The following is a 26,325-nucleotide window of genomic DNA, read 5'->3' on the forward strand; positions in this document are numbered from 1 at the left end:
GTTGCATCTGCAACATCAGCCAAGCCTTAACCACGACACAGCATGCTGTACATTCACAACTAAACTCAATGTCGGTGCTGTCAGTCACCTGTGAGGGGAGCTCCAATGCAGACAGCCATGGATTTAGCAACCCTGATGATTTACACCTTACACCTTGAAAAAACAAACTTTTTTAACAGTTCTGATTTATCCGGTACTTCAGTAAAGAAAGGGGCTCTCAACAAACATGGCCATCAAGGAGCAAAACAACTGTGACATGTGTGTCTGGTACTGACTTTGTTGCTGTAATGTTGTCGAGTCACAGTGATGTAGTGTGTTGAACAGCTGTAGATAAAATGGAAAAACTTTTTTTAAAAATGACATGGTAGCTGAATGATGACTTTTCTTTTTTTACAGTGAAGTTGGATAATGTTTTTGGCTCAAGTATCAAGTAAATATAATTTGAACCAATGCGTTTAAATGATGTTGACTGCTTAAGCATCAGATGTCACATTTTAATTAAATTGAAATATGCTGCTAAATAGGGCTGGGCTATATCATACTGTTCACGGTAATACCGGTGTAATTTTGGGCAACGATAGGAAAATGAAATATCGTGATAGAATATGGGTAAAACGCACATGCGCAGTGCCTTTGTTTACATACGCACATGGCGGCGACGCAGAATGAGAAGGGTGAAAGTGGATCGTTAAATGAAACGGATGAACCACAATTGGTTTGTAAAAATGCTGCAACTTCAGTGGTGTGGAACTGGTTTGGCTTTTGTCCGTCAGATACACAACAAAGCACTATTTTTAGTAGAGCATGCTAGCGGGCCGTCGTTATTACCGTGTTGTTTGGAAAATACGGCACACTTAAAATCAATCCTTTGATTTTTCTGAAAATCGACAGTGCCCCTTATAATCCTGTGTGCCTTATGTATGAGTTCTGGTTGTGTTTACTGACCTTGAAACGATTTTATGTCGTACACGGCGCTGAAAAATCTGTCACATGTTTCAGTAGACTTTGCTAAGCTACGAAGCCGCACCGCTTGATGGATTGTCGGAGCATTACGGCTATGGTAGGCAGGAGCCTCGCGGAGTGATACGTACTGCGCTTCAACATAATATTACCGTATTGTGTGTATAACCTCTTTTTAAGTTTTGTGGATATCATACATGGTTATGCTGAGGATATGTCGGCCAATTTCCACTGGAAATGCCTTTTGCTTAAACTGTCAGCAAGGAATTTGCACTGTTACATTTTTATATAACTTTAAATGCACATAAAAAACAGCTGCTTGTTTAAGTGAAAATACATTGATGGGGTTTTTTGCATTAATAAAGTTGTGGAGTTGTGGAATTTTTAAATGTATATTGTGATAAATATTTTTGGTCATATTGCCCTGCTCTACTGCTAAACTCAGTGAGGCTCAACTGTTATGGGCAAAGATATGTGATATTAGATTTTTTCACCAGAACGCTGCCCAATGCAGACCAGTGACCAAAGGCCAGGCAAACACTGGGATAGAGAAACCTCTCATGTAAAATAATGTTTGTGGAGAAGCCTTTGCTTTTACTGATGTATTTCAAATATTGCTTACATGTTTTTGTATGGTAAGCTAACAGCTGTTATCATGGAAAAGAAAGGAAATTAAATATATTTTAAAAACAAGGACAAGTCCGTGTGTCAATTTTCTATAAAAGCTCTATAAAACCTTTGAATTTTGATTATTTTATAACAACGCTTTACCAGAATTGGGCAGACAGACTCTGTTCCAGTAGAGAGAGTCTGCTGGACTTTCCTGTCATAGTTGAAGAAAAAAAACTTTACAAAACACATTAGAAATGCAATCAGCAATTCACCTGATTTATGTTTTGAGACCTGTTAAATTTGTGAAATTGTCAAGGCATTTCCTGCTCACTTGTTCCCTCCCCTCTCTTCTCTCACTCTAACCCCCTCCTCCCCCCAGTTCCCTCATTGCCCTTCACACAATCATGTCCCCGTGCCCCTCAAAACCTCCCTCTGCGACTCCCTCACCCCACCCGCCTGGATGACAACACAAAGCACATTAATTTCATGGCCAAGCAAGCTAGATAATCAGCAGTCATATTTCACAGCAAAAGGAATGCAGACGTAGACACTGGTCAGTGTTAGTGGGCTGAAAGTGTCAGCGCCATCATTTATATTAAACGCTATCTTATTTTTATGGTCTGTATTTGGCTTGCTGTTGTCCATTTTTCCTCACCTTCCATTTCAACATTAGTTAACTTGCACTTTGTTTTGATTCAGACTGGGTGGTCTGTCTGAGTGATGCAGACCACACTGTGACATCTTCAGTGATGTCTGCACACACACACAATAGTCACGATTTAATGTGGTGGAACTGGGAGCTAGATAAACACCCACACTGGAGGGTGATAACTTATACAAACCCTTCTGTGTTTATTTGTGATTGTTTCATTGCTCTGTGTTTGTGGCTTTTCACGTGCTCTTCTCTCCTCTCCCGTCTGTGTGTCTGTGGTGCCGCAGGTGTGTTTGCATTCGGTCTGTTTGCTACAGACATCTTCGTCAATGCAGGCCAGGTGGTGACTGGAGGTCTCTCGCCCTACTTCCTGTCTGTTTGCAAGCCCAACTACACTGGCACCGAGTGTCGCTTTAATCACCAGTTTATCGTCAACGGCAACATCTGCACCGGGAACCACGTGGTGGTGGAGAAGGCTCGGCGGTCGTTCCCATCTAAGGACGCTTCGCTGAGCGTTTACTCTGCCGTTTACCTGACGGTGAGAGGACCGCACCTTATCCTTTATTTCAGAGACAAAAAAAGGCTTGAAAAAACATTTTATAAAACGTATATCTAATGTAATGACACAGTATATGTTTAATTAAACAGCATGCGATATATTTTAAGGCATGAATGTGTGTAACGATATTTGCATTTAGGTGTATATTTCATTTCCTTTCATTCTCCCTTTGTAGCACGTGAACACTCACGTTTGTGTTTGTTTATCCCATTTTAAATTAGAAACCAACCAATAATGTGTAGACAAAAAAAATTCTCCAGGGATTCAACCTGAGCATAGTTAATTAAAAGCAATGTCATGTTCTAGTTTAGAATAGAAGGTAATTGGTTTACTCGTCTGTGGGGAAAAAACCAGACAGAAAATATATAATTTGAGCCGGGCTGCTTAAAGTTGTACTGCACATACCTGTACCGTATGTGGAGTTAAAAACTACTGAGTAAGAAGGAGTATTTGTTATAAACACAGCACCTTCGGTTCTTTGATGGAGGAATTGGCAAGGAGGGACTTCATGCTATTTGAAATTGAGGTGAGGAATATTTCACACTAGCACAGCGACAGTTTAGGCGTTTTTAGAAAATTGGCTGGAGGTCGCATGGAAAATTACTTTTTGAAGCGATAATTGAAGAGCAGCTGTTTGACATCTGAGTGACAGGGTGAGGGCCTCATCTTTGGAAAAAAGAGAGTGGAAGTGCAAATTTTATCAACAGGAGCAGGAGGAATACAAGAACAGATTGTTGTTGATGAAAATTAATTCGATACCTTCGCTACTTGATTGGAATTAGGGCTGCACGATTAATCGTTAGAAAATCGCGATCTCGATTCATACTTATGTGCGATCTCATTTCCAAATGACAACGATTAAAATAAAATAAAATTAAAAAAAGACGACGACGACGACGACTGTACCGCATTTTGATCCGGGACGTAATCTGCATGAAAACAAGCGCTCACTCTTCCTGCTCAACAAATGACAAGGGCGGAGCCTTATACCACGTGATACAGAAGCTGCGCCGTGTGATGCTAAAATTAGCAGGGAAAAAACAACGGAGAGCACGTCAGGGATGACGAGAAAGTGACAGGAGAAAATCCGCCCCGGTCAACCACCCAAACATCAATAACGTGAACCTTATACAGCGCTTCCCTATACACGTCGAACTCTCGCAGGCACAAAGAAATTACGGAGGCTATCACTTATCACCTGACCAAAGATATGGCTCCCATCAACACTGTGCAATTAGGAAAATGATCAACACCCTAGACAAACGCTACACAGTGCCGTCCCGCAACTATTTTTCTATTGTTGCACTACCTGCTCTATACACGCAGCGTCGAGCAACAGTGGAGACAGAATTTCAAGCAGTACAACATTTTGCGGCAACAACAAAACGTGAGACATTTGTTGTTTTTATGTTTATTTATTGTTTTTATGTTCAGTCTCAACTGTTACGAAGTTGATGTGCAGTTAATAAGTGCAATAAATATTTATACTGGAAAAGAAAACCGTGAGAGAATCGTGATCTCAATTCTAAGCCAAAAAATCGTGATTCTCATTTTATGCAAAATCGTGCAGCCCTAATTGGAATAGAGGTAGGTGAAAGTTCAAGAGGTGAAAATATATGCAGGTAGACCTTTTTGTTTTTAAATGCTGACAGTCCTCCCGCTTATTAATGGGTTCTCTTGTTAGGTTCAATTTTTTATTCTCTGTGGGGGAAAAACGATGTCTCTGTTTTGCAGAATCTTGCGCTACTATGATGTAACTTTTTCACAGCCTTCCCTGACTGATTTGCTATACCATGGGGGCTTTGCACTATTTTGAAATGGTAAAATATTTGTCACCAGGATGCAGAGGAGGCTACCCCCCCCCCCCCCCCCGTCCCCCGTCCCCTTCTGGCTGCCTCTGCCTCAATTTTATCCCACAACTTAGACATTCACATTACTCACACCCTCATTACACATACATATAGGATCTTGGGGGTGGGCACAATCACGGAGTCCAAGTTACCATCAGGGTGTACGCCTCACCCCTGGCGTCGTTGCCCACCTCTCAATTTTAAATACATGTAGACATTGAGGGCTAGCAGGAGGGGCTATGTGCTTACCTGCTGCTCTCTGGCAGGTAGCTCTATGCCCTCCTGGGTTTTAATTGCACCTTAGAACACACATGCATCAACACTACAATGAGCGGGTGGAGGGAGGTTTGGAGTCTTCTCTCACCCCCATTCTCTGCGGCCTACTGGAGCGGGGGGGCTAGGAGGAGTGGGCCGTCCGACTGCGGTCTGGGGCCTCCCTGCTGCTGCGGAGTCGGGGCGGTCTGCCTCTCCCCACCGCAGGGAAAAGGGTAACACCACCTGGGTCTGGGTGCAGTTCCCCCCTCCAGGGGCAAGGGTACCTAGACCCGGTTAGTAGAGTACGCTTGGGGAGTGTGATCGTGTATACAGCGTCCCTTTATGTCTGTCTCCACGTCGGTTGAGTGTGAAGTACATATGAGAGCATGAGGGTGGGAATGGATGTTTGTGTCTGTGTGTGCCTGTATGTCTGTGTCTATATGTCAGGTTGGGTATCAGACGCCACCTCTCTGGGGACATCTCGGGCCCTCCAAGGTTTGGAGGCCTATCTCCACCCACCACCACTTCCCCTGCCGGTGGCGGACTCCCTCAGGTATCGGTGCGTTGGTGGTTCTTTGTATCTGGGGGTGGGCGTCCGGGTACACACCGGCTCACTCCTTGGCGGCCGCTTATTGGGGCTCGCTCGGGCCACTTTGGAGGTGGGGTGCCCCCGGCCTCTCGGCCTGGGGCTCGGTCACTCAGGCACAGCTGGCTGCCGGCGGAGCTCACGGGCGCGTCACTGCAACTCCCCCTGGCTTCTGCTCCGCGGCTGCTGAATGAGCTCTCATCTGGGACTCTCCTTAGCTCTTACTGGGACAGTGGCGCGGCTGCCCCTTTGTGGGTCTTCCTTGGTCTCTTGTGTTCTGGGGGCCTCTGGATGTCTGGAGTTTTGATCTCCTCCATACCTGCTTGATACCATAGAGGACAGGGCTGTGGCTCCCCACACTCTCTAGCAGATCATTACATGGAGAAACCTTTGGAATGCAAGCATGCTGATCCACACAGGTATGCACACAGGTGTACACATGGGTATTCACAGATGCGGACTACAGCTTTCTTGGCTGCTGCCTCAAAGCACACTGTGCGCTGTCTATCTTGCGTGCTGCACAATATCGTTTATTATTTAGTAACTATTGATATCTATGACTAGCTAGTTTATTGTGATGGTGCTTTTTTTTTTTTTATTATTATGTTGCTCTTTGTTGTTTGCTGTCTCCTCTGTTTTTTTTGTTTTTCTTTCTCTCCATACAGGTGACCCAGGAGGTTTTTTTTTTTTGTTTTGTTTTTTTGTTTTTTTTTCTCTCTTCCCCCCCTTCTCACCGTCTCTTCTCCCCTTTGGTTTTCTTTCTTCCTCTCCCCCTCTTTCTTTCATTCTTTCCCCCTGTCCTATTAAAAAAAAAAAAAAAAAAAAGGATGACAAAGGATGAACTGAAGCTCCGCCATCACGTGATGTCACATGCTGCTGTTTCTGATGTCACTTCCAAAAAAAAAAAAAAAGAAAAAAAAAGAAATGGTAAAATATTTGACTTTATTTTAGTGGGAAAACCTCCAGTTGTTCTGCATGGGATCTCTGTTCCTAATCCACCTAAACAGAAGAGCAGGAGCCTGTTTTTTTTGGTTTTGTTTTCGTTAAAGACATTTGGGACAAAGAACAGTCTAATCTTTCCACCTTTCTCCTTCTAGATGTACATCACCAGTACAATCAAGACCAAGTCCAGCCGCTTGGCCAAACCAGTGCTCTGTTTGGGCACACTCTGCTCCGCCTTCCTCACCGGCCTCAACAGAGTTTCAGAGTATCGAAACCACTGTTCAGATGTAGTGGCTGGATTTATACTGGGATCAGCTATTGCATTGTTTCTGGTGAGGACTACTAAAACTTGCATTAGGTTTGGGAAGGTGGTGGAGAAGGGGTCGGAGAAGAAGAGAGAAAAGAGAAGGTGGATTCTGGTCATGAGCTACTTTCAAATTATAATATTCATTTTGAGCTCCATTTTGGAACAAACCCAAACTGGTAATTGGATGATTAATTCAAGCTGCAGCTTCCCAGAGCCTTTAACGTGGGTTTGTTTTCATTTCAAAGTCAACCATGTGAAAATTTATGCCTTAAAATTCTTATATACAGCAAATATTTTTATGTATATTTTTGATGAAATTCATTTTAGTGACAGTACAAGTGTTGGAGAGGGCACCAAGTATATAAAAAGGTGAAAAAAGAATGAGGTGTGATTTATGTTATGCTCAATAAAGGTTTAGATAAAGGTAATTTAAGCTACATTGATCAAGTTAAGAATACACTGGCTGATTGTGGGGTATTGGAGAAGATGAAAAGAAGAAGGAAGTGAACAACCCAAGATTCAACCTGAAATCTGTAAGCGCAAGGACAAAAAAAGAGAAGAAAAATGAGGTAAACACTACTTTTAATTAATTTTTAGATCGTGGAGGTAACCAGTGATGTGATTAATTCAGATTCCGTACTCCAGAGGTTAGGCATCCTGTTATTTACCTTCGTAAAATAACTGCCGTAGCAGTTGCCGAGGATAAGATGTGCAAAGTGGGCTCATCTTTCCAAGCAAGACAGCAGTTTCACTGGGCTGCTGTCCATAATGTAAAATCAACATCAGTTGTCCTGCGAGATTTAGTCAAACTGCTTGGCTTCTTCTGCAAGTTAATGTGCTTTTTTCAGACTATTCATCATATTTTATGCTGTGATTAAATTCAGGGTAATAGCTGCAACTTAAACTGATCACGTTGTTTTGTGCTGAATGGGAAAGCTCACTCAGGAGAAAGGAAGGTGAAGGGGACCCCCACCCCCTGCCCCCACTATCCAAAAAGATTTATTTAATAACCTCAGAGGCTTCATTACTTCTAATTGCCGCTGAGTCCTGAGTGCCAATGCGGGAGACACATGGAGGAGAGACTCAGATAAGAAGAAGAAGCTAGAGGTTTGTTATTTGTACATTGGTTGATATGAAGGGAAAATCAGTCCTTTTACAGCTGTCATCTGTCTACAGTGATGGTATTAAAGTGCTAATGTTTAATATATGTAATGTTTTAGTAGAGTGTATGCTAAACTAATTAGAACTAAATACCAAGGACAGCAGAGATTAGTGAAAATGCCAGAATCTCGATTTGGTCACGACTCAAAAAGTGAAAAAAAAAAAAAGGTCACAAATTAAGAGTCTGACTCAATATTGCACCAAAGAAAGTTAGTGGCATTGGAATAGTGTGATTTACATGTGCAGGTCAAGCTTGGTCTTGGTTATTCTTTAAATAATTCCTGCTGTGGTGCAAAACAGTCAGGTTCAGTGTGGTCACATCTTTTTCTTGCTGCATAATAATAATAATAAAAATAATGTATACTTTATTGATCCCCGTGGGGAAATTACTCTTGCTGCATTTGACCCATTCACCCAGTGAAGCAGTGGGTAGCCACTCAGCAGGTGCACCGGGGAGCAGTGTGTAGGGACTATAGCCTTGCTCAGGGGTATCTCAGGGTAGCCGTTCAGTGGATTCAAACCCCTGATCTTCCGATCATGGGACCACCACTCTACCTACTGAGCTATCCCCGCCCCTGCCCATGAGGAGGTGGATCCACTGCACCTGTTTCTTTGATAATTGATAGTAGCTTTCAGTGATTAAACTGTTAAAAGTGATATACATTATGCCATTGATCTTCAGGAAAAGATAAAAGGAAATGGGGTTGTCTGTGCAGGTTCTCACCCATCCAGGTCATGGTAGTCTTAAGGGCCTTGAAGTGTAAGTCTAGTTGCCTTTAACTCAAGTGCTTAAAGAAAAGGAAATCTGTCATTACGTCATTGAACATTATTTTCAGTTTATTATCAGCATACCATGAATGAAGGTTGACCATATTCCCCTGTATTTGCCTTATATTTACAATGAAGCTTATCAAACTCGTTTCACATGAGAACTGAGCCAAGTTGATGGACTGCTATCTTGCAGGAAATGAATTGATAAAGAGAAAGCTGAAAGCAGGTATAGTCTAAATCCTGCTGCTATCAGTGCTCACAGAGAGGAGATCTGAATGGACTCACCAAACAGCAAATGCCTTTGGTCTTTCAAGAGATTTGTCCGCTGCCAGCAGATTGAGGGATCATTGTTAAGAACTTGGTTTTAGAATTGGCTCCGGGATGATGTTGGTAACATAAGATATAAAGCTGTCCACTTGATTCAAGGGAAGGCGCATGCTGACTTGCTGAGTCTAATAGAAGCTAAATCCCCTGAAATTTGAAAGTGGTTCCAAACGAATTCACAGCATGTAGAAATGACACCTAAAAGGCATGCATGACTCATATAAGTCGCAACCACTGTAAGAGGTAATATTACAATTCATCTGCTATCAAAGATGAATTGATAAAATAGGGTCTTGAATTATCTGCATAATGGGCAATGTGAAGATAGAAAATAACTTTGTAAGGGTGGAGATGCAAACCGTATCACTTTGCTGCTTCGAAGTACAAGAGTGTGACTGGATTGGGATGGAGATTTATGCTGATACATGAAATTATGTAAAGCATAAGATCATATGGTTACATTCAGTTCAATCAATTCAATTCAGTTTTATTTATCTAGATCCCAACAGCAGTCACCTGGAGGCGATTTATATTGTAAGGTAAAGACCTGACAATAATACAGAGAAACCTGAAACAATCAAACAACCCCCTTTGAACGAGCACTTGGCAGCAGTGGGAAGGAAAAACTTCCTTTTAACAGGAAGAAAAGTCCTGCCACAACCGGTTGACGGTGAGGGGACAAAAAACACAATTAAATAACCGTTACTGAACAGTGCATCTCAGGTGATGGTGCAAAGTAATCCAAAGTCATTTCATAACCACCTCAACAAACTACTTTCCACTGGGAGGAAAATAAAATAAATAATACATTGCATTGAGTGCTGAACCACCAACACAGTTTCAAGTTTCTTTTAATCACAAGTCTGGGGAAAAAGCAGCATTTTTCTGTTGCAAAAATCTGAGACCAGGAAAGTTTCTAAATGATTTTTCAATTCAGCGTTTCAGTGGCAATCTTCAGATTCACTTTGTCTTCATCTGAAACAGTAGGCGGCAGTTCACACACGTCTGTTTTTGCATGAATGACAGGACACACAATGGGGAATGAAAAAGCAGGAGGTGGTTCAGTTTAATAGAAATGTGTTTACAACAGCCACATCAACATGCAATTTAAACTTGTGATAAAAATGTAAAGAATTGTCAAACAGGATAGTTATTTGTAAATTCTGCCCTAGGAGCTATAATTCACTCATTTACTTGGTCTGGGAGCTCTAGAAATTCAATGCCCATGAACAGCCACAAACAAGAAAACCTTGAGCTTCCTCCTGCTTCATTTTCTCCTTTGCTGCTGCCTGAGGGCACGGTTGGTGTCTGGTGGGATGGGATCTCCCTTAGGCTGCCTTCTTTGATTAACTAGTCTGTGGAGGAGTTAACAAAGACTGCAACCTTACTGGTGTCTCTACCATTAAAAATTCTGACTAGTGGACAAAATGGAAAAAATACAATTACCTCTAATTTATAAACATATAAATGAAGAAACAGCATCTGTTTTCTGCACCTGTTAGCCCACAAAGATTAGCACCCTGAAGCATTTCTGCTGGCTAGATGAAATGATATCCAGCTTTAAGGGACTCACGCAATGTTTGATTGCTCTTTTATACCCATATAAACGTTATATCACTGCAGTAAAAGTTCTGATGTGGAAAATGTAGCCACGTCACACCAAAAAAAAAAAGAAAAGAAAAGCCCACCAGAGAATTTTTTAAGGTAGCAAAAAACCCTATAACAGCTGGCTCTTGCTGCGGCGTTTAAAGCTGAAAGGGAACAGGATGTTAGTTTTCTGCAACGTTTGTAGGTACATGACACTGTATGGGGGAGGGCACTGTAAGATCAAACCAGCAATCCTGAAAATGAAAATAACAACCAAAAGGGAGACAGCCTGCTCCAGAATGCCCTTTGATCAGCAGACTCACACTGGGCTTCAGACCTCCATTAGCTCTTTTATTTTTAAAAAATCCACCAGATGTGGCCCTGGATTTCTTTTAAAATTTAAAAAAACAAATACTAATTGTCAGATCGGTGGCTAGAGGAACCTGTACCTTAAAACAACATCACAGCTCATGCCTCCAAACAAAATGACCGAGGTCATCCAAGCTCCTTGCGACTGGTCTGTATGAAGCAAGACTGTAACATGAAGATGCATCAAAATTGACTGCATAATATCCCCTTGAACAAAACTAATTTTTTGGGCGCTCATCCAGTAGTTCAGTCCAGCCCTTAAGGATTATAATGACATTCATAAATAGAGAGACGTGTTTTCCTTTCCCTCAAATTCACATGCATTTTTGGGAACAAATGTTATTTGGGAGAGGGGATCGCTCTCTTTTACTTTCTCTCTCTCTCTCTCTAACACACACACACACACACACACACACACACACACACACACACACACACACACACACACACACACACACACTGCGTAGAGTTTAGTATGGGGGGAACAGTTAATGATGAATAACGGATTTTCAGAAACCTACTATAGAGACTGTCATTCTCCTATCCTCACCTGTACCTTTCCAAATGAGCCATATCAATTCATACAATGACCAAAATCAGCTGAGCTGCCCTTTCCTTGAAATTTGTGAATTAGTGAAATCTCAACAGCTGTTGTTGTGGATTATCATACTATTTATTACATATATTTATAACCCTTTGGATGAATTGTAGACACTTGATCTTCAAGTCAACATTTCGGTTTGCCCATTTATTTGCAAAACGTATCAGTGATCAACCTCGGCTATACCTCCTTAAATCACCGTAGCAACTTTACTGATGATAGCATTAACCTCAAAGCACCACTGTGCAGCCTCACCAAGATGTGAACACGGCTGTAACATCAAGTTACGCTACAAAGTCTCTTCACTCGTTTTATAGAGTTTAAACAACTTTTTCGCACTTTTTGTGTTTGAGTTTCTAATGTTCGTGTGATTTGCTGTGTCTTTCTGCCTGTCTCACTATTAATGTTAAACTGTCCTCATACCTTACAGGGTATATGTGTGGTGAATAACTTCAAAGGTGTCCACAGTGCAGCGGCAAAACAGAAGACTGAGGAGTACCGCGGTCTGCCTCTGATGACTTTCCCCCGTGTGGAGAGCCCACTGGAGACCCTGAGCGCACAGGTAGCTAAAAACACTTAACCTGGAATCCCATAAACTTTAATCTCTATGATGCACATTATCTTTCTTCATTAATTGGCAGAATTCCCTCAAGGCCTGCAGCTTAAAGCAAATTCCTCCCCTCAGATAAGGAATTCTGTAATTCTGGAACTTGGTGTCACTGTAATTTATTGCCATGTACTTTTTTTTCTACTTTTTCATGCCCTTTTTAGAAGGTCCAAGTGAGGGTGGTGCATAAATCCAAAGATAATTTTCTGTTATCAATAAGTTATTTGGTTAAAAATGTACTCTCCTTCTTTCTCCTTCTTTCTATATCCTTTCTTTCTTTCTTTGTTCACTAAGCAATGACACGTGGCAGGCTTGACGTTTGCACTTCACCCCTTTCCTCCTAACCAAATGCACAGAAACTTAACACAGAGCACTCTTGGCACCAGCTGACACGTGATTTCCTCTTCCTTTTCATTTCCACGCTTTCTGTTTCCATCCACTTCATTTCTTTCTTTGTCTTTCTCTACCCCTGTCCCTTTTTCCCCCCCCATACTCCCTCCAACATCCATTTTCAGAACCACTCGGCATCGATGACAGAGGTCACATGACTAAGGGGGCAGCACCGGGTCACGTTTGCGTCTCCACAGCACTTCCAGACACAATGACGAGGACGCATGTCACGTGGCTCCGAATGCTTACAAAAACCACTCCTGATATATCTATTTAAATCACCTGGGGGACAAAATACACCATGTTTGCAGTGGTTTTCATTTAGTTGGGCTATGCTCAGTTCAACCTCCCAAGGCACACAGATCAGGCAACAATATCACAAATCGCAACATAAGCACAGATTGTTTTTCCAGGTTATTTGAGATCATTGAAACATGGGACATTTTTTTCCTCCAAGGTGTGCTGTTTGTAGTTAGAGGACGGTGTTTTGTACATTTTGTATGAGCGAGTGCCGTAGCCTATCCTGACGATGTTAAAACCTGCACACTTCCTGTCAGCTGACTCACTCTGTTTTACATCACATCCTGCCGGGTGAAATGCCTTGTCAATCACCACATGTACCCCACTCGGTTAGAAAAATCTGCTATGGAAAAAAAAATATTGATGTTGTTGTTCTGTGGTGTTTGTCATTTGTACAGAAAAAAGACAGAATCCTTCTTTTTATTATCTCTGTACATTAACTGACCATGTCAGGTCATATTTTTTATGGATTTTTGTTAATATGTATGACTATTATGATCCATTTGGACCTGTTTGCCTGCTGTAAACCTGGATATGTTTTGGTATCAGTTGTTTGGGGAACAACTCCTCTCCCCTTAGGAGGAAATGGCAAGGATGAGTCACTGAAATGCTCAGAAAATGTGTTTTTGCACCTGTAGTGACATGTCATCAGGCTAAATATACAAAAATCTGATTGGCTTAAATGCATGGTATCAGTGTGCTTCACCCCAATTTGCAGATTTACTTTGATGTTAACAGGAAGCTCTCTATGGAGAGATCCAGAGGAGCTAGCCCGTGCCAGATCCGTGTATAGATTATGCTGGTATGGTTTTCCAATTATATTTACTGAAATTCCAATGGAAGACATCCCTAATAAGTACATGGCGAAAAATATAAGAGATTCTTTTCAAGTGAAACTGAGTAATTTACTTGAGGCCTGGTTAGTCCTCCTCACTGAAAACCAGGCTAATGACTCCTGCTTCACTTTTCCTCCTCGAGGTACCCCTCCCTCTCCCCAACCCACCAGTGGATTGTGATGCAATGTTGTGATTCCATTTCCTATTGGAAGATATGCCCAGCATGAAGAGAGAAGTCAAGATGTTTTATAGATATTACTCATTATCATTGTGATTACAATTGTCTTTTACTTTGAGAACAAAAAAAGGCATTTCAGCTGAAATGCTACATATATTTTCTTTCTTCGTTTGTCCAAAAAAATTAAATAGTCAGTAGCAACAGTGTGTCCTCTTGTGTTTCTTTTTATGTACCCAAACGCTTCAATGAGAATGGTAACTTTTCATTTACTTAGAAAATATGTGACCAACGACAAGGACAATCCATCTTGACAGTCAGTACTTGTAAGTTACGTGTGAAACGTGTCTGTCCTTGTGTTTGTCTGAATATCCAGAGATTTGTTTTCATTACTTACCATTTTTCCCCTGATTTGAGCCTTGCAGTGTCACTTCAGCTGCATACAAATCCTACCTCCTTTGCTGTGTCATCTGCATGCTAAAAATGCAGTCACATTATCCTTCCAGTCAACAAGTTTCTGATTATAGGCCAATGGATAAATGTTGATCTGAGCGATAACAGACTGTTGGACCATTCGCTGTGATGTAACGTAATATAATGTATGAAACTGGATGGGTACCCATTAGATTAATTAATTCTCCAATACCTAAACACTGTGCATCATCATTTCTATGAGTGTGTTACATACTCCTGAATGTTAAAAGTTGAGCCAGTGTTAACTCTTGATTTCATTTGAATAGTAAATAGATGGATTTTTATTTGCAAGATGGAAGTGTAATGCAGTTGGTCCTTAATCACTAAATGTCACTGGATTATTACAGGAACAGCCCAAGGACATATTGCATTCCTAGGTTGAAGAAAACCAAAACAGGTTTGTTATTCAAGATGTTTGAGTTACAGGACAATTTCACTGAACAAACCTTCAGTTCAACCAAAATATTGCAACCATATGCAACAGACTTGCAATCTCATTGCCTTTGAAATGGTTGCTTTCTAGTTAAGCACTAGATCTGCAGCCACTTGCAGTCATTTGCCATCTTCAAGGTGACTTTGGTATGTTAGGATGGCAATAAAACGACAATAAGACAGTCGGTCTACTATCGAAGCTGTCTGTGTTAATACAGTTAATAAACTGTGATAAATTGATGTAAATTGCAAATCTTTTGGTTTCTACATGCACAGAAATTCACATTAACAACTTAAAACCATAGACTTGAAATGTAGAAAATCACACAGGCCTGTAACCAAAATATAACCTGTTGGCAACCCTGTGAGTCAAATAGTCTACTGGAGAGGAGTTGTGCTCATAGACATAGACAGACTGACTAAGATTGATTGATTGATAGGTTGATAAGATTCTGATGAGAAAAAGCCACATATTTCCAGACATATTGAAATATGCTAATATTCACATGTTCACTCAAAGCCTAACATGTTAAACATAAAAGCAGTCAGTTATTCTAAAACAGAGTTGTAAGATTACTGCTTTTAGAGGATATGCATCCCTGGAAACTGAACTGTGAGCTGTTGCAATGATTTGTTTTAGACCATCTGTTTTAACAGAGTGCGGTTACACCAATGACTTCATAGGCATGGTGTCAGTCAGCCTAGAGTTGACTGTGAGTGTATGCTCAGTAAATGTAAACATTAATTAATCTGGCAGTCAGTGTTTGAATCAAGCAGTCAACCCTGAGACCATGACCCTAAATTTCGAGTTTAATAAAGAACGTGTACGAGTACACCTTAAGGGTTGTTTTTGAATGAAAAGTTAAGTAAAACGAATGCCGATGACTGAAATTTGAGTCTGATCCTTCATATTGTTGCTTTGGGGGTGAAGCCAGAAGAAAAACGGGATGTTTAAGTGAACCTGTGTTTACACAGGCACTCAAAAAAACACCATGAATATGGCTTTATTCTTCTTTCATGTTATAACTTGTGACAGGCGGCCCTTCTTTTCCCTCACACCACACCCCTGTCCAGCTGCTACCTGTGCTACCTAGAAAAGTGATTAAAATGAGCATAGTTGTGCTAAAACCAGGTTATTTAGCTTCTCTAGTGATTCATCCTGTTACAGCCGCGTCGACTTCACTGATGTTTATGTCATAGCTAAGCAAGGCGTACACGCACAGAGACACAAAGAAAGCTGACGGCTCAGTCTGTGCACTTGCTCTTTTGCTCTGTCAGGTATTCATTTCAGCTGTGACAGCCTGCGCTTACCCTGCAGACACACTGGCTAAATAGATAGGAGCTGTTTGTGTGTGCGGCGGTATTTTACCATGCCGTGTCTTCGTAAAATGTCATCGTTAGCTGTTCTGAGTATGCCTTCCTGTCCAAATTGCTGTCCCCTAGCAATATGAGTGAAGAATAGCAACAACCAAATGTAGTTTTCAAGGTAGGGAACAAACCTCTGAGTGGTTTGAGTTTTTTAAATATATAGCTGCTGTACGTTTTTATAAAATAATCTATTAAAATGAGCTGGAATAAGTAACTACAGATGAATCTAAATGGTGAAGCTTTTATAAATACAAAAAAAAGTCTGGTTTGCAGTGGCTGTCAGCCATTGTTCTCAAGTGTAAATTCACACTTGTCTCTCTTACTGAAGCTGGGGACTCGTAAGTGCAAGGAAATACCTTAAATCCTCTTAAAATCATTGAGCTTTTGGTCTTCCTTTGAGTCACTTGGCAGTAAATCCACTTTGCTGCCAGATATAAATGAGATTAAGGATTCTAAAAAACCTGTTTGAAATAAGTTGTTTTGCAACGAGCAGCGTCAAGGTTTTGGAGGCATAATAACTTAAAACCAAGGTTGAGGTAGGAGCAAGCCTCAGAGTCTTAGCATGCCACACTCTGCTTTCTAATTTGTACAGGAAATCATTTACAGACCTGTAAAATTGAACATTTTTAAGACACTGGGGGAAAAAAGAAATGCAGCAACTAAGATAAGTGCAAAGAAGATATTTAATAACAGAACATGTCCAAACCCAAATGATGCAAGGAAACAGGGCCCCAGAGAGGGAACTGTTGTGTTGTGTTCATTTTTGAATGCAAATCACATTTAATAACGTGTCAGAGTTAAACTAGTGGTCTGTGTTCATACAGTTACTATTTAACAGCTGGCTTAAATGAGGAACTGAAAAGTATGTATTTTGTGTCACAATGTTACAAGAGCACCAGTATGACCTCAAGAGCCTGGACAGAAAGGTTTTGTTTTGGGTCCCTGACCGCGGAAAAAGCTGGAGACTGTTCAATTTAATCCTGTTTTAGGTTTTATGTTGCCAGCTTGCCATTGTTGTGATCTCACTGTGAAATACTTCTATACCCTAACTCAAACTCTGACAAGTTAAGGTGACTTTGTTTATTCAGTGTGCATCAGTGAAGTGCAGGACATTATACAGTGACCCATAAATAAGATTGTGTGTACGCTTATTATAATCCACCATAAAATGTCAACCTGGTGTTCATTACGTATGTAAATGTGTCTTGCGAAAGCTTTATCTTTTTAAAAAAATGATTACATCTAACCACCCGACCGACCCTTTCAAAAGCTTATTAGAGAAAAAATACCCCTAATCAATACAAACATGCTACCAAAAGCAAGAAACATCAATGGTAATAGCTGAAAGATACAAGGTTTCAGCAAGACACACAAACATGAAGACTGAGATGACTGGGTTCAACCTCAGGTCAGTTGAAATCCTCAGTGAGTCTTAAAAGACTCAGGTGAATTAGTCTATTAAGCTTAAATACCAAAGAGTCCTCATATCTGTGATCAGGCTTAATGTCATAGCAAGCAAATCTGTACCCTTGGAAAAATGAGGTTTTAGGGGGGGAGGCATGGCAGGGACAAAAGGAAGAAATAAACAGGAAAAAGGTAAAAGAACCAGATAGGCATGAAAAGGAGTTAAAGAATTGTAATATAAGGGAAGTTGAGAGGGGCAAGGAATTGCAAAGCTCTTCAGTGATACAACAGAACAGATTTGGTTCAAGATCCCTGGTTCGCCCTTATCCAGCACCTCTCATCTAATTCAATCTCATGTTCCAGGAGTGAGAAAATGTCCTACTTGGAATTGCAGAGCAGGATCTGATCACTGCCGAACATTTCAGTGCAGTGTTGAGGGGAGCTCCAGAGCCATAAGGAGGATCCTGCTATTGGAAATCGGTGAGGCTTCTAACTTCAGAACTCAGGCAAGGATTTGTTCCGGGACCCAGCTTGGTTTTGAAAACTAGTCCAGTGTGTTAACCAGGGTTCTCTTTCCTGGACAAATTGGGACTGGCTTCACAGCTCCGGACATGTGTTTTTGTGTTGTTTAATCTGCTGGTGGGTCTGGGTATACTGAACAAACTGGTTAGACTGGTGTGAAGTGGGCTGACTGGGTGCAGTCTGGTTTGCTTGCTGGTTTTCTGATTGGTACTGTTCAAGCTCTCTCTTCCTCCTCATGGCAGACTGCAGCTGCTGCTTGATTACAAGGATTTGACTCTCCAGTTCTGACAGTTCTTGAACCAGCGGGTTCCGTCCCAGACCTGGACCGCAGTCGCCCACTCCCAAAGCACGGCACTGCCCAGAACTGCCCTGCCCTGGCCCCAGTCCTTGGTCCAAACCCCTTCCTAACAGGTCAGAGCGACCATTAGAGGTAGTTACTATAGGCAGGGGTTTGTCCAGCAGAGGGAGAGAGTGGGGATGAGGGAGGGGAGAAGGGGGCGGTGGAGGAGGGAGATCCTGGGATGACGGGCATTCCAGGTCGTTTTGCATCTCTTGTGGAAGGATCCTTCGCCTGTTGCAGTAGGACGACTCTGCAGGATTCCAAGGCGCAGACTGGTTGTTTCCCTCATTGCACCTGGAAATAGGAGAAACCTTCATCAGTTCATCTGACTGCATGTTTACTGTACAATATAAAGCGCCTTGAGGCGACTTTTGTTGCCATTTGGCGCTATATAAATAAAACTGAATTGAATTGAAATGTTTCCAGTCTGAATCCAATATAAAATCAAGGCATCAGCTATGGCTAAACCATGAGCTGCCACTGCACACACAATTCTGAACGTGTTATATGACAAACAGCAATTTACACAGAGCTGGACTGAAAGAGTTGAACAATTTCTAGAAGATTGCTTACGGGGGTAAAGACTGGAAATGATTGCTATGGGGGTTACATTGAGTCTTGGAAGAATAGCAGTGTGACTGCTTACTAAGAAATAGTTTTTCGCTTTTCCTTAAATATGTCATTACATGAAAAGGGTGTTCTTTGGGTATTGTCCTGTTTATTGTTTGTTTTGTCTACACAAGCACCACGTTCTTAGGGATGACTTATGGCTCTGCTGGCTGATCAGTAGACAACATTTAAATATCATTTTTGAATCATCATGAAACTTTGGACATTTGTTTAACATAGTTGAATCCTACTGACTGTGGTATTCGAATAAGAGACATTGCTTTTATTCTTGAGATAGCACCTTTCTACTCTACCTGAGCAGTCAAAGCGTTTTACACAACTTGCCTCATCCATTCATAGCACTTTTTTTTTCAATGAATTTTTCTACGTAAGTGCTTTTTATCTAGCATTCAAACACATCGTTCCTCTGAATGCATTGGAGAGCAATTTGCAGTTAGTATCTTGCTCAAGGATCCTCAAGAGTGTGAGTATGGTAATATACTGATGTTTTTTCTAGCAGGCAGACAAAATCTTCTCATTCGGTGCATAAAAGATAATAGTTTTTTTTATTACTTAATTTTTAATAAAGGTTTTACATATTTTTTACAACAGAAAAGGAACACAACAAACAAACAAAAACAACAGTAACAAAACAAGCAGTCGACTGAAAAACACAGTTTTTTTTCCCTACAAAGCAATTCTGGCAGTGAGAACATGACTTTATATTCATGAATTGACAACACATCTACAGATGTAAGAGCAGCCTCGGCGAGGCATACAGAAGTTTATATAGATGTGAGTAGGCACAAACAGGAATTAAAAATAAATAAATCCCATTCTAATTTCAGATAGATTTCAACCACTTGTCCCATGTTGTGGTATAAATATTATCTTGCAACCTTAACAAAAAGGTAAGTTTTTCCATTTTATGAATCTCCTCCACAACGCTCAACCAGTCGTCCAGAACAGGGGGGTCAGTACAGAGCCACTTACGAGTAATTGCTTTTTTCGCTGCAGCAGTAGCTGCATTTGAATAAAGCACCAAATCCACACTTTTAAGCTTAAATTTCAAAACTTACATTTAACTACTGATTTTATCTACTGTTCTGATTCTATCTGTTTTGATTTTATATACTGTTTTGTTTGTTTGTTAATTAGTTTGTTTGTTTGCTTGTTTTAATCAATTTTAAATCATCCTTTTTTTGTTTTTGTTTCTAATGTCTCTGTAAAGCACTTTGAATCACCTTGTTGTTGAATTGTGCTATACAAATAAACTTGCCTTGCCTTGCCTTGCCTAGCAGTAAGAATCTTCAGGAGATATTTGTTATTGCTTGTTAATTCTTCGGGTAAGTCTCCTAAATAAAATGTTATGAAGGGCCGTTGTTTTGATTTAAAGCCTATAGTCTGTTCTATCTTTGATATAACATCTTCCCAAAATTTAGAAAGTTTTCGACAAGACCAGAATATGTGGGTATGGTTTGCAACAGTTTCCCCACACAAACCAGATAAGCAATGTAAAAGATGCCAAGGGGTTCAGTTTTTTCTTACAAGCTGTTGCCAGTTTCTGATCTCCTATCAGGGCTTGTATTGAAATGACCCCACAGATATTCTCAATGTCTTTCCATCGGGCCCCACAAGTATCATCACACCATTGTATAACTATTTTGAGTTGAGCAGCAAGGTAGTAATCTCGGAGACTTGGGAGGGAGAAGCCGCCTTTATCTTTATGAATTAATAATGTGCTATATTTAATTCTAGGTTTTCCGCCCGCTCCAAATAAATCAAGATATTTGTTTGTCTCAGTCATGGAACTGAGATTTGGGGATTTTGATAGGTAGAGACATAAACAGATACAGTAGTCTAGGTAGGACTAAAAGATGATAGATTTTTAAAGTGATTCTGTAGTATTTCAGGTCATTCCAGGTAATGAGGACCAAACCCTCCTCATTTAATTGCTTTTTGCCTCCCTAAGGAAATGCCGGTATATCTATCCTGTTAAGCCCGTGTACATTTCTTGGTAAAATGAAACAAAACAAAACAATTTTTTTAAAGAAAAGCTGTGGGTGGATATTAGCTTGGCTTAAGGCCTTGCCAGTATATAAAGACACCTTGACTAACTAGCAGCCAGATGCTGCAGATCAAATGCACTTGATTATCTGACCAATAGCAAGTGTGACCACCACTAGTTTGGTTCAGTGGAGCATTCAGGCGTGTTGCCACAGTCTTCCCAGGATGGGCGCGACAGCAAATTCACCCCAAGTCATACCTTCAAATGTTCATGTTCATGTACATCTTAATGTCAGTATGACAGTACAATAAGATTAAAAAAACAAGTAAGTAAGAGGCTGATTGATTGATTGTTTTTGGAATTTCTTAAAGTACATCTCATTATCGGACTGGCTGAATGGTTATATTGCCAATTCAGTTTTGTCAGAACTTTGAACCTGGTGTTCAAGTTTGAAAAACCACAGGAATAGCAGCAACTCACCAAATAATATTTGGCAGATGCTTGGATCCAGTCTTATGCACAAGTTTTTTTAATGAATAGGCTATCGCCACATGTAGGTACTGAACACACAAAAAAAGAAGACATTGCCAGAGCTCAATATAGAAGTCAAATTCATGTCCAATTAATTTCCTCTGCCACCAGCCCTGATCCCCTAAACCTTTCCTATCCAACCCCAGGTCCACTGTGATCTTTGCGCTAACAAGCACTAGCAGCAGTAATGTGGACTGAAGGTCCAGAGAGACATTACTTTGACACAACACCACGGATTTCATGTTCATTTGCACTTTTAACATGTATTACCTTACAAATCCTCTTCTTTCCTCCCTCCCCCCTTTTGCTGTCCTCCATTCTTAGTAGCACTATGATCCTTAATCATTGTCCAATGTACATCATTCCTCTTGCCTTTTAAAAATCATTTAATATCACGTAACAAGCAACGTAGAAGGATAACAAACAAGAAAATATTAATTCACAATTCAAAGAGGTTTGACTAGCACTTCAAAGCTACACAACCTCTGAAGAACATGTAACTGTAGTTCACCTTGGTGATATGTCAGTTTCTTTGATTGTACTGACTATGAAAATAAACCCATGTTGAAAAAGATTAAAAAGGCATGTAAAAAAACACAGCAAGAACTTAATAGGAAGAAGATAGAAATAAAGGCATTTACACTACATAAATGAGAAGTTGAGAAGATGAGTGTTCTGTTATCACTGGAGAAAATACCACTGTGTCCTTGCTTTTATGCTTCACCAACCATGGAAATGTTTGCTAGAGGCTGATGTTGCCCTTATCATTTAAACTGATTTTGTAAATTTAGCTATTATTCCATTGTTTAGTTTAGTTAATATATAATAAGCTTCATTTATTTCTTCATTGTCTACTATTGATTTATTAAAGATTATGAGCTGTTTGGTTAAGTTAGAGAATTAAAAGCCAAGGGAAATATTCAGTGTTACAATTTAAAGAAGCACACAATTTTTGTAAAATATGCATTTAACAAAATTATATTTATGATTCAAAATACAAAAAGTCAAGTTAAGAAAACATATTTTACGTATACAAACTGTAGTCCATAATAAAAATACCTCAGATTGCCTTAACTGTCTGCTCTTTATTACTGAAGATGAAAATACAACTTTAAAGTATATTAGGGACCAATAAAACATATTCCCTCTCAACTCCAATGTTTGCTGTAGGCCTTATTGAACTTGAAGTCTAACAAAAGAACAACATTTCTTTTCTTTTCCTTTCCTTTCCAAAAAGAAACTTTTTAAAATCTACTGGACCACCTCTGCAAGCTGAAAAAAAAAAAAAACTAACATGATTTTATTAAAGCAGTGAAGATGAGATACTCTCATCACACAAAGTAAAGCCTAACAGACGAGCTCTTTGAATCAAAGGAATTTTCACTTGGCGATAAAAAAAGTAACAAGGAGAATTTAATCTGATACTCCAGACATCAAAAGAGACTAAAGCTGACACACAACATGAAAAGAGTTGTTTTTAATTTTATTAAATTCATGTGTGCATCTTTTTGACAGGAGGACACCTGCACTTGTGTCTGCAGTAAAAGATGGAACATTTTGAAGTCCTGAGATAATCATGGAAGTTTCAGCATTTACAAATGTAACCAGTAGGAAGTTCTTCAACTATTCTATAACTATTACATTCTATACAGGTCAAATTTGACTAATTTTAATGTTTGAAATAAGTAAAAAATAAAACAAATTTCATCCTTTAAACCAGTCTTTTTCCAAAGTGACCCAAAATACACAAAAAATTTAATATTTTAATTTTTCATACTGTTTTACAGATGTTAAAAATTTGTGTACACTGCTCAAAAAAGAACACCTTAAAAACAATGAAAATTATGCTGCATATTCTGACATTGACTAATGCATTAACGTTATATTATTGTTGATTTAATATTTAAAATTAGCTTCTTTTTTTAAAAAAATATTATAGCATTAAGCACAGTGTTTAACATGGTTATATGATAAACCCCATAAAAAGTAGATAAAATATATTTGAATCGTCACAACTCTTATCTTTTTATCTTTTGGTAAAACAGGAAATTATGTTACGTGAAAATAGATGTATGTATGCATATCAATTGATATATATTTCCAATTTCGGTTTAAACACTTATTATGAAGGAATTCTGGGCCAGATCAAAATGGAACTGGAGAATACTGTGAAGGCAGGAAATATGACCAGTATGTAAGTTCTGAACGAAGTGAGATATTCACAGGTAGGTCCCCGGTGTGTTTGAGAACATTTAGATTGAAAGAAATAGAGGTATGAGGTCTTTGCACTGTCAGCACTAAAGCATTTGTGGAAAATTAAGGCTTTTAAGCCAAAGGTGAAATAAAAGGAGTCAGTTTATAGACTTGTATACTTTTACCTTCTTTTCTGCTTATATTATTGATTATTTATTGTTTGTTTTAAAGCACTTCCACTGCTCTGAAAAGTGTGAGATAAATAAAGATGATTCTTTTTCATTAGTATTCTACAGCATTTCCTCCTTTCGCATTAACTAAAAAGCTGGATTCCTTCATTGTTTATCCATCCATCTAAGCAATTTTCCTTGATTTGGTATTCAGGGTGTTAACTCTGAGAGCAGCCCCTTCATCTTTTATGAATTGGTACAATGATTGAAACAGTGTTCACACCATTTCAATGGAAAATATATGAACACAGACTTTACTTTTTTTGCCCTTGTAGAAATTACCACCATGCAGTGACCCACAAAATATAATGCTTATCAAGGTCAGAAAGAAAAATGTGCAACATAATGTGTGCAACTCACACTGAAGTCATGTCAAAATTCGAATCATTATTTTTCTGCAACATTTGAACGTGTTCTTCACATAGCACACATTTTTATTCATTTTCTCCAGCCTGAGACAACTTTCCACTATAATAATGTACTGGATCTATGCTTTAAAATCAAGATGTATGTATAGAAAGACTGTTGTTTCCATGTGTAGTTATTTAAGTTTTGGAAAGTTGCACACCTTTGGTTTTGGAGTGTTATGTTCCGGTTCAAGTCATTTCCTGTTATATTTTGTAATCATTAGTCTTTGTGTATTCTAATCAGTTTTACTTCCTCCCTTTAGTAGTTTTCCATCCTTGATAATTATAATCTATGACCTGATTAATCTGACCGGCGTTGCTTTCTACATCCATTCCCAAACTACCAATTACTCTTCTGTGTCCAATTACTTAATCACTCACCCCAGTATATATACACCCATTTGTTCTCCCACATTGTCTTGTTACTACTAGTCCAGTTTTCTAGTGATTCTTTTCCTGTACCTTTTTTTCTGGAGTTCCTGGTGTTTTTATTTGTTTCGGCCCACGTTTTTAGTCTCTGGTTTCCTCTTGTATGATATTTTGTCATGTTTTTGCATTTTGCCTGCCCCATGTCTGCATTACTTGTGCTTCAATGCTGTCTTTCTGTGTATTACCACTGGTTGGATTAAAAGGTTAGATTTTTGGTCCTCCTCCAGTGAAATTCTCACAACCCTTCCAACATATATGAAAAGCCAAAAGCAGAAAGATTCAAAGAATGATTAATGATAACTGACATTAAGTGACACATTACATAAAAAAGAAGCTGGGGTAGAGTTTGGTTGCAAAGCAGCTTGAAGTGTGAAGTTAAAATTACCTAAACAGCACGCCCTGCAAGAGATTTGCCAAATGCATATGACTGAACTATTAGCTTGATTTTGTTTCCAGCCTGAACTAAAGATGCCCTCGATTTGAATTATATTCTTTATATGAGAGGCCAAAACAAAACTTGGACACACCAAAACAGCATCCGATAGTATTGAAAATCACAACTTCCAGTACTTGCAGTTATTTTTCTATCTTATGTCAATCAGTGAAGTTTTCTCATCCTACTTCCGCTTATCTGCAGCAGTTCTCGAAGCTAAAAAGATTTTTTTTAAATTGCATTTTATTCACCAGTAACTTTTATTTTCCTAGCCCGTATATCAGTACAGATGTTTCTATCAACAGTCAAAACAAGACACACGCAGCTTGCTATGCTGAGGTCAGAGGGTGTCTTTTATTAAGCAAAATATAGAATCGCTGCATTGGACTACAGCGTAGAACACCAGTCTCAAGTAAATTACTTTAAAACTAGCTTACAGTTTTTTTGTCTCTTATTTTGACCTGTGTCAGCAGGTTTTTAAAAACATGCCACAAATTCCATCTAAGCACATGTCAGCCATGGCATGAATCATATCTACATTTTAAATTTTCCTAAATGAGACAGTGGGATTAGAAAATGAAAACCCTACTCAGATAAAAACAAAATAAAATAAAATAATGCATATTAAATGGAAGGCCACAAAAAAAGAAAACTGTAAATAAAATGATATGAAATACAATGTTAAATAAGTTTACTATTTATTAAAAAAAAACCCAACTAATTTACGTAATTTTAGTATTAGGTATTAAAGAGACGGAACAATTCTCCACTACTGAAACAGAGTATTGTAGCTGAATTGTAACTGATATCATTGGTGTATTCAGAGCGACAGATAATCCTATTTTAGCCTGGCTGTCAGTCATTGCCAGAGCTTCATGACCTTAACACTGTGCTTGATACCAAAGCATGCAATCTTAACTGGCCATCCGAGAATATTTCACGGTATTACAGACACTGCTGCTAATTATCTCACACAGACAGTGTTCTCTGCTGTCTTTGGGTTTTCCTACATCCCAGTTAACACACTTAGGAAATGAAATGTGCTATAGCTTCATCCTAAGTAGTAGTGATTTCCAATTTAATTTCCATCCATGTGTTCCA

The 26,325-nt window shown here is 39.5% G+C and overlaps 2 protein-coding genes across 5 annotated transcripts in view; one reads left to right on the plus strand and one right to left on the minus strand.

Moving 5' to 3' along the window:
- The window catches only part of plppr1 (phospholipid phosphatase related 1), a 64,550-nt gene extending 50,508 nt beyond the window's left edge, over positions 1–14,042 (plus strand). For 3 of the 4 annotated variants that reach the window (XM_080874872.1, XM_080874871.1, XM_080874873.1), the window contains exons 5-8: positions 2,512–2,762; positions 6,572–6,748; positions 11,967–12,098; positions 12,659–14,042. In XM_080874872.1, the coding sequence (XP_080730998.1) occupies positions 2,512–2,762; positions 6,572–6,748; positions 11,967–12,098; positions 12,659–12,691 (593 nt within the window). In that variant the 3' untranslated portion in view covers positions 12,692–14,042. The other variant, XM_080874874.1, reaches the window with a different exon arrangement.
- A 2,640-nt stretch (positions 14,043–16,682) lies between these two features.
- grin3a (glutamate receptor, ionotropic, N-methyl-D-aspartate 3A) overlaps positions 16,683–26,325 on the minus strand; it is a 61,870-nt gene continuing 52,227 nt past the window's right edge. The window contains exon 10 of the mRNA XM_080875892.1: positions 16,683–18,678. Coding sequence (XP_080732018.1) covers positions 18,120–18,678 — 559 coding nt within the window. The 3' untranslated portion in view covers positions 16,683–18,119. The remainder of the gene's footprint in view (positions 18,679–26,325) is intronic.

This window comes from Rhamphochromis sp. 'chilingali', assembly GCF_963969265.1.
Source record: "Rhamphochromis sp. 'chilingali' genome assembly, chromosome: 2".
In the NCBI taxonomy this organism is placed as follows: Eukaryota; Metazoa; Chordata; class Actinopteri; order Cichliformes; family Cichlidae; genus Rhamphochromis; species Rhamphochromis sp. 'chilingali'.